Source organism: Leptinotarsa decemlineata, unplaced genomic scaffold, assembly GCF_025532065.1.
Source record: "Leptinotarsa decemlineata unplaced genomic scaffold, Ldec_3_MD MMD2_tig00026307_RagTag_RagTag, whole genome shotgun sequence".
NCBI lineage: Eukaryota > Metazoa > Arthropoda > Insecta > Coleoptera > Chrysomelidae > Leptinotarsa > Leptinotarsa decemlineata.
In genome coordinates this window covers 10,755,748-10,765,204 of record NW_027412681.1, presented here as the reverse complement: position 1 = coordinate 10,765,204, position 9,457 = coordinate 10,755,748, and the positions used below count along the sequence as shown (strand labels likewise).

General features: G+C 33.3%; 1 protein-coding gene across 1 annotated transcript; it reads right to left on the bottom strand.

The window, feature by feature from the left end:
• Positions 1 to 1,782: 1,782 nt before the first annotated feature.
• On the bottom strand, positions 1,783 to 6,847 carry LOC111506127 (polyubiquitin). Its single transcript, XM_023161117.2, has 2 exons — positions 6,719 to 6,847; positions 1,783 to 4,932 (listed from the first exon to the last, which is right to left on the bottom strand). The coding sequence occupies exon 2, from the start codon at positions 4,929 to 4,931 to the stop codon at positions 1,959 to 1,961; it is 2,973 nt and encodes a 990-aa protein (XP_023016885.2). The 5' UTR covers position 4,932; positions 6,719 to 6,847; the 3' UTR covers positions 1,783 to 1,958.
• Positions 6,848 to 9,457: the final 2,610 nt, after the last annotated feature.

Sequence of the window (9,457 nt, the reverse complement as noted above, 5' to 3'; positions counted from 1 at the left end):
AGAATATAATTTTAAACTAACATAGTTATGTAAATGAATTGTTTTGGAAACACTTCCATTACTTTGGCAATACAGTTCAGCAATACTTATTTTCTTCCCTGTCTCACTCATGGCGTGACAATCATCTAGAGATATTATAATGATTGAAAAGAAGTAAAATGGCAGACAATATAAAAAATCCGGGCGTCAGAGGCGGCACCGCTTCAATAACTTTTTTATTAGGGATCCTGCCACCTTCATATTTCAGCACAATACTTTTGACTGAAGAAAAAGTTAGTCTAATAAGAGCATTGCTGGAGGTGTGACGCCCCGGTACTCCGATTTTTTATTTGGCCTGTGCCATTTCACTTCATTACCAACTACCTATTTAGAAAAGCAGTGCCAAAATATGAATGAAAGTAGCAGTATTCCTAATAAAAATACTGGAGCTGTGCTTCCCTCGTATTTTCGATTTCCTTGGCGGTACAGCTCCTTCAAGGAGCTGTACCGCCCCCGGATTTTTTATTTCGTTCATAACAAAAGTATTGTTGAACTTTTTTGCCTAAGTAACCCAGGTTTTGGAATTTAGAATTTACTTTTTTCAAACTGCTTTATTTAAATTGTGTTCATTTCTGTGACTGACTTAAACCATAAAAAAGTATTAAACTACCTTTCACTATTGATTACAATAGTGAAAAACTAGATATTTTACGATCTGTTGAAATTATCTATCCACTAAACTCAGATCCCAATCTTTTTCTTTCAACTGGACTTGTGGAGCACTTCATTAATTTAAAGGGATAACAATTAATATTTCGAATTAGAGAAAACAAATACCAATACTTATCTTGAAAAAACTGGTATCGAGCCTCCCAGTTTATTTTTGAATGTATTCGTTTTTCCTATATTTTGATCTGTAAAACAGGTTTCTCGCACAAATTTTCTTTCAAACGCATTTCACTATATCAAATGGGGCTGGCTTATTTGCCAATTTTCCCCTAATATTAAGTCTTCAGATTGCATTTCTCAGTAACATAATAATTTTCCCTCGAATTCTTTAATAAAGCTTCATGCTTTTGATTTATTCCTAGCTTTTCAAAATGAAATATATTTCATCTGTAAAAAAGAGAAATGAAAATTTCAGTTTTTTACTACTTTCATTTGTAACTAGTTACTAGTTTCATCCTATAAGGACATTTTCGAACTGATTTAAAAATGTATAAGTTATAGATTAAATTAATAAGTTCAAACTGCAGTAACTTTAGTTATAAATAAAAGTGGTGAAAAACAGAAATTTTCATTTCTCATGATGATCTACCATGTAGTAACGACTACATCCGTTAATTTCATCTTTAGTTAAAAAAAATTATTGATCTATAAATCCTGCAACTTTATTTTTGGAATGCAAGGCAAGGGCCTAAGGCAAAACCATGATAGTTAAAAAAGCTAATTTTACTTATGTGCATGGTTGAATTCAGTTTCATGCCAAGTTTCCTATACAAAAGCATGAATGTGAAAAATAAACTTGGTAAATGAGTTAGTATGCAAACGGATTGAAATAAAATGCTTCAGACCTAGTTTTTTCAAAATAAGGAATCTGCACATTGGCGGTTTTGCTTTGGGACCAACGATATCGGAAGCTATTATAAAAGAAAGTTATTAACTGACAACCCATGTTAAATTTTTTTTGCATACCTGTATAATTAAAGTTCACTCTTCAACATCCAGTGTTGTTGTATAACTATAGTAATACATATTTTGAGTCTTTGAAAGTCCCCGTTAATTGCAAATAAAAAACATACATATTACACCTTCATTTATTTATCTTAAAACAGCCAAATATAATTTCATTCGAAGCCTTTCATATCAAAAAAACATTTTCAAGCCTTAATATAATAGAACAGGAATATTTATTTTAAAATAAAATATTTGCTTCAAAGTAGTACAATTTAATGAAATAAATAAGTGAAAAAAATCAGTCAATATTTGCCTCCTCTGAGACGAAGAACCAAATGAAGCGTAGATTCTTTCTGAATGTTATAATCTGACAAGGTTCGGCCATCTTCCAGTTGTTTTCCAGCGAAGATCAATCTTTGTTGGTCTGGGGGAATGCCCTCTTTGTCTTGGATTTTAGCTTTCACGTTCTCGATGGTGTCGGATGGTTCAACTTCCAAGGTAATTGTCTTTCCAGTTAGAGTTTTGACAAAGATCTGCATACCACCACGGAGACGAAGAACCAAGTGGAGTGTGGATTCTTTTTGAATGTTATAATCTGACAAGGTTCGGCCATCTTCAAGTTGTTTTCCAGCGAAGATCAATCTTTGTTGGTCTGGGGGAATTCCTTCCTTGTCCTGAATTTTGGCTTTTACATTCTCAATGGTATCGGATGGTTCCACTTCTAAGGTAATGGTCTTTCCAGTTAGAGTTTTGACAAAGATCTGCATACCACCACGGAGACGAAGAACCAAGTGAAGTGTAGATTCTTTCTGAATGTTATAATCTGATAAGGTTCGGCCATCTTCCAGTTGTTTTCCAGCGAAGATAAGCCTTTGTTGGTCTGGGGGAATTCCTTCCTTATCTTGGATCTTGGCTTTAACATTCTCGATGGTGTCAGATGGTTCAACTTCCAAAGTAATTGTCTTTCCAGTTAGAGTTTTGACAAAGATCTGCATACCACCACGGAGTCGAAGAACCAAGTGAAGTGTAGATTCTTTCTGAATGTTATAATCTGACAAGGTTCGGCCATCTTCAAGTTGTTTTCCAGCAAAGATCAATCTTTGTTGGTCTGGGGGAATGCCCTCTTTGTCTTGGATTTTAGCTTTCACGTTCTCGATGGTGTCAGATGGTTCAACTTCCAAGGTAATTGTCTTTCCGGTTAGAGTTTTGACAAAGATCTGCATACCACCACGGAGACGAAGAACCAAGTGGAGTGTGGATTCTTTTTGAATGTTATAATCTGACAAGGTTCGGCCATCTTCAAGTTGTTTTCCAGCAAAGATCAATCTTTGTTGGTCTGGGGGAATTCCTTCCTTATCCTGAATTTTGGCTTTTACATTCTCGATGGTGTCAGATGGTTCGACTTCCAAGGTAATGGTCTTTCCAGTTAAAGTTTTGACAAATATTTGCATACCACCTCGGAGACGAAGAACCAAGTGAAGTGTAGATTCTTTCTGAATGTTATAATCTGATAAGGTTCGGCCATCTTCCAGTTGTTTTCCAGCGAAGATAAGCCTTTGTTGGTCTGGGGGAATTCCTTCCTTATCTTGGATCTTGGCTTTAACATTCTCGATGGTGTCAGATGGTTCAACTTCCAAAGTGATTGTCTTTCCAGTTAGAGTTTTGACAAAGATCTGCATACCACCACGGAGTCGAAGAACCAAGTGAAGTGTAGATTCTTTCTGAATGTTATAATCTGACAAGGTTCGGCCATCTTCAAGTTGTTTTCCAGCAAAGATCAATCTTTGTTGGTCTGGGGGAATGCCCTCTTTGTCTTGGATTTTAGCTTTCACGTTCTCGATGGTGTCAGATGGTTCAACTTCCAAGGTAATTGTCTTTCCGGTTAGAGTTTTGACAAAGATCTGCATACCACCACGGAGACGAAGAACCAAGTGGAGTGTGGATTCTTTTTGAATGTTATAATCTGACAAGGTTCGGCCATCTTCAAGTTGTTTTCCAGCAAAGATCAATCTTTGTTGGTCTGGGGGAATTCCTTCCTTATCCTGAATTTTGGCTTTTACATTCTCGATGGTGTCAGATGGTTCGACTTCCAAGGTAATGGTCTTTCCAGTTAAAGTTTTGACAAATATTTGCATACCACCTCGGAGACGAAGAACCAAGTGAAGTGTAGATTCTTTCTGAATGTTATAATCTGATAAGGTTCGGCCATCTTCCAGTTGTTTTCCAGCGAAGATAAGCCTTTGTTGGTCTGGGGGAATTCCTTCCTTATCTTGGATCTTGGCTTTAACATTCTCGATGGTGTCAGATGGTTCAACTTCCAAAGTGATTGTCTTTCCAGTTAGAGTTTTGACAAAGATCTGCATACCACCACGGAGTCGAAGAACCAAGTGAAGTGTAGATTCTTTCTGAATGTTATAATCTGACAAGGTTCGGCCATCTTCAAGTTGTTTTCCAGCGAAGATCAATCTTTGTTGGTCTGGGGGAATGCCCTCTTTGTCCTGAATTTTGGCTTTCACGTTCTCAATGGTGTCAGATGGTTCGACTTCCAAAGTAATGGTCTTTCCAGTTAGAGTTTTGACAAAGATCTGCATACCACCACGGAGACGAAGAACCAAGTGGAGTGTGGATTCTTTTTGAATGTTATAATCTGACAAGGTTCGGCCATCTTCCAGTTGTTTTCCAGCAAAGATCAATCTTTGTTGGTCTGGGGGAATGCCCTCTTTGTCTTGGATTTTAGCTTTCACGTTCTCGATGGTGTCGGATGGTTCAACTTCCAAGGTAATTGTCTTTCCAGTTAGAGTTTTGACAAAGATCTGCATACCACCACGGAGACGAAGAACCAAGTGAAGTGTAGATTCTTTCTGAATGTTATAATCAGACAAGGTTCTGCCATCTTCCAGTTGTTTTCCAGCGAAGATCAATCTTTGTTGGTCTGGGGGAATTCCTTCCTTGTCCTGAATTTTGGCTTTTACATTCTCGATGGTGTCGGATGGTTCCACTTCCAAGGTAATGGTCTTTCCAGTTAGAGTTTTGACAAAGATCTGCATACCACCACGGAGACGAAGAACCAAGTGGAGTGTGGATTCTTTTTGAATGTTATAATCTGACAAGGTTCTGCCATCTTCCAGTTGTTTTCCAGCAAAGATCAATCTTTGTTGGTCTGGGGGAATTCCTTCCTTATCTTGGATCTTGGCTTTAACATTCTCGATGGTGTCAGATGGTTCAACCTCAAGGGTGATAGTTTTACCAGTCAGCGTTTTCACAAAGATCTGCATTCTGAAACAAATGAAAAATTTTGTTACAAGTCCTAGAAAATTTAGAATCTGAAAGTTCAAAAATCTCAATATTTCTCGATAATTTTCAGCCTTTGCAAGACCAAGTGTGGTCATAATAATCCTCAAAGTTGATAATATCTTTGGATTGCAATTTTAGCTACAATCTAAATTATTGAACTATGTATTCAGTGGAAGAAACTGAAGAATTTCAGTTGATAGACATTTGAATTGTATGTGTAAATTTGAAACAAAAAAGTGATAAAATAGACTAAAATCCTAATTATCAATCATTTTCATAGATCGATACATACACATATTCTAGTGATTGTGGTCTATACATGAAAAATAGTTAAAAAAAAATACTACTATGGGCGATCTTCATTGAACCAATAGAATCCAAATCAATGAATTTTAGAATTTTTGTAATTGTGCATGCTAATTCCAAAAATGGTCTCTGTTGCAGTTTTCACAAATGTATTGTGGAAGTACTCCACTTAAGATTCAGTGTTTTATTTACTTCAAATGGTTCGAAATAAAAGAAGTTGGGCCAATTTAAACGAATTACATCACCATTTGTGTTCAATTGATATGGCTAAATCTCTCTAGCCATATTTACTGAAAAGTAGACAAATACATAAAACCTTTACACTTCTAGGAAATCTGGAAAATTTTCACACAAATTTCTTTAAATCAAGAGTCATCCATAAAACTACTCCAACTTGAGTACTGTAATTATCTTTGTGAAAGAAAAAATCTGCAAATATCCCAAAAGATAGTTTAGTAAATTCAGTATTTAATTTAAGTTAAAATTCATATAAATATTTTACTACCATTACAGATCCAGCATGTTTTTGATGACAATGATTCCGATATTGATTGATAAGAATAAAAATGAAGTAAATGCTTCCGCTCGAATTTTTTAGGCAGACGTGTTCAGTGTGTGAACTTAAAAGAGTGGGATGGAATTAAAAGCTTTTACTTCTCTCAATCAATATATGGCCCATTATGTTTTCACATTTTTATTTCTTCATATTGTTTTTATTTCTTTACTAATATACAATTTTCGCCACTAGAATGTTGTAACTGCTTTTCATATAGATATGTTTCGTTTTTGCATTGATGAACAACCTACATACAAATTATATATTATTCAATAAACTTAAATACCACAATAAATATTTCTGTATGTATGTATGTAAGGACTTTTATCCAAAATAACAATTCGGTATACCTATCTCAGAAAATAATTCACCGAGAATAATAATTTGTTTAAATTATTTTATATTGTAGACTCAAATTACTTAAATCTATACTTTATTATAAAATAGACAGTATTGAAAACTCAAATACTATGACATGTAAAGTACGGATCTCTATCCAAAATAACAATTCGGTATATCTCAGAAATTATTTTACCGAGAATTTGTTTCAATTATTTACTATTGTGGACTCAATTCATTTAAATTCATACTTCATTTTACAGACACTAGTATCGACAGCAGACACCCTTTCCATTTTCCTTCCAGTCCGCCATTTTGGCTACTGTATCCAGTGAGTTAAGAGTATTTCAGTAATTGTTAATAATTATTGTCCTTTCAATATAAAACATTAAATTTTAGAAATTAACACTAGAATAATGCACATGACGCAAGTTCAGAAGTCAATTGAAAATTAGAAACTTTGAACATTGGAATCCTTTGTTCTCAAATGGCTGACGCAACTACCACACCTTAAAAATTTCATCACAAGAAATGTTGAATATCAATTTGAATCTTAGAAATACTTACAGGACTGGATGGATAAGATGGACGTGTCTTTGTAAAAATATCACAAATAAAAATTTGGTTATTAAACAAAGGAAAACAATCCCTTGGAAACGATATTTAACAAGTAGAAATTGTTCAGATAGGACTAACATAAGCGTATTTTAATTTTCAAATCAATCAATTTATGTACTTACTTTCTTGCTTTGTATAAACTAAACTATCAACTCAAAATATTTATTCAGTATCACAAATGCTCAATGCTTTCAACACAAGTATTCACAACTTGATATAAGATGGCTACCAACGGGTGTGTCTTTAAATAGGATTGTCAGGTATGACGTGCTTCCCCCTCCATCTCTAACCAGAATGGTCAACATACATTCTTTGAAATCATTTAGAAAAATGAAATAATTTTTTTCATTGCATGATATTGAAAAATCAGAAATTGAAACATACATTTTAGCTGTGTATCTCGCTGATATTCATAAAATAGCCAGGAAAACATGTACTTCAGATACGAGAATTTAAATATTTTTTATTTAGGTGTTGGTACTCTTCAAGCGATTAACTACGTATTGATTATGATCAGGTGATGTTTGCGTGATTCTACTTTATTTTTTGCATGAAATTGCGTTCCCCTTATCTTTGTTGTTCTAGAATCGATTTCTAGAAAGGACTTGATTTTTCTTATTCGTATATCACATACCTATCCAATTAAAATGTCATTAATGGAAGTGATAGAATGTAATACAAAATTTTGAAGAAATTTCCGTTTCTCGATAACCTGGCAAAACCAAAATGAAATTAATTTATGATGAATAACTTCTTTTAGAGTTACAAACAATGAGTTTTTTTTGGAAAGAAATATGTTTAATTTTCAATAAGCAACTAGCAGCTTTATGTCCCATGGTTGGAAGAGAAATAGGAACATAAGGGGTTAGGAACATATTTTTTTTCAATGGTGACATATAATATACATGATCTCTGCAAACACTGTCAACATTATTTTTTAATTAAAATTTATGAATGAAGGAAACTCATTTCAATAATTATAGAAAAGATACAATAAGGAAATGATACAAATCCAGAACTACTATTTAGTTCAAGATTTTTGCATGTACTCTATAAGAATACTAAACTTATCAATTCGGAAGATGCAAAATATAGAAAACAATTAACTGGCTGTATTTAAACAGAATTGCAGCTAGAAAGCCAGTCTTTTTTTCAAATGATCTCAAGTTTTAACTAAAACATTTCTTTAGCTTATATCAATCATTATAATAGGGATAGACCATCAGATTCATACTACAAGATTGGATGAACTGACAGCAGAAGATCAAAGATATTGGGCATGAAATTCTGATGTGTGAATAATTAATTAAACCCAATATTTTATGTTTCTAACATAATGATTATATCAGAATAAATATTGAATTTCCGTTCACAACCTAGAAAATTCCTAAGTTTGTAACCTCAATCTCCTCTCGATGAGACATATTTGAGAAATTGGAGTTCACATTTTAGCAAAAGTAGCAAGCATTTTAAAGATCCTCAATCCAATTATATATATATATATATATATATATATATATATATATATATATATATATATATATATATATATATATATATATATATATGCCTTACGTTTCGTCTACTACTGCGGTATGAACAACCACTCAAGCACTTCGAGCGTTACTTCATCGCCTTTGATGATGTCTACCGCAGTAGTATACGAAACGTCGGACATAAAACCTGCAGGGTACCATAGGAAGCAGATTTGAACGCCAATGATGTGCCACTTGACCTCCTTCCCATTTAAAATTTCATGGGTAACATCTACCCCTCCTAGGGATTGAACCACGAGGGCTAAAAATTGTCCCTGAAAGTGTTCCGCATGACAATAAAATTGAGCTGTTTTTTCGATTCCTTATATTGTTAAATGGAAGAATGGGAAATTTCAAATTGACACCATGTATACAATGATTTATTGAATTTAATAAATTTCTAGCTGGTTCCCGATAAACTTATTTGAAAATACATTTTCATTTATTTTGAAATTTTTGTAATGGCTTCATTGCAGAACTACTAGCTGAATCCCCTATAGCCACTATTGAAAATATGAGTTTAATAGGTAGTATGAGGAATATAGTATATTATTCTAAATATTATACCAATTATTGGGGAGAGCTTGTGTCTTATATTTTCGAAATGATTTTTCCATGATAATTTTTCATGGATATAGAATTCTCAAAGTTTCAGGACTGGTTTATATCCTACTTCATTATAATTAAATTTAAAAGTTTTTTTTGAAGCATTTCTATAAGAAGATTTTTTATAACCCGAAGGTAATTTATGCTATTTTATCCAATCTGTGATTTTATTAAAATCTTCGTCCATTGAATGTTTATAATACGTAGCCGTTACTACGTAGTAGGAGATCAATAAAAATGAGAAATAAAACTTTCTTACCACTTTTATTCGTTACTAATGTTGCTACTGCAGTTTCGTTCTGTAAGGACATTTTCAAACAATTACAATAAACTTGTTTTTGTAAGTTTTCCATAAAGTTTCAATTGTGCCATTGAATTAATATAGATGAGGAACAGAACAGGACCAAGACTAGATTCTTGCATAACTCCAAAATATATCCTCTCAGTAGTGTTTCCTTGATTTTCATTAGAATAATTGAGAAACTAAAATATCTTGAAAACAAATTTAAGAGAAGTAACAAATTAGAAGTAACATTTTTCTTTCTTA

Excerpts from the sequence above, each read along its gene's own strand:
- LOC111506127 (XM_023161117.2), bottom strand. The coding sequence starts at position 4,931 with ATGCAGATCTTTGTGAAAACGCTGACTGGTAAAACTATCACCCTTGAG.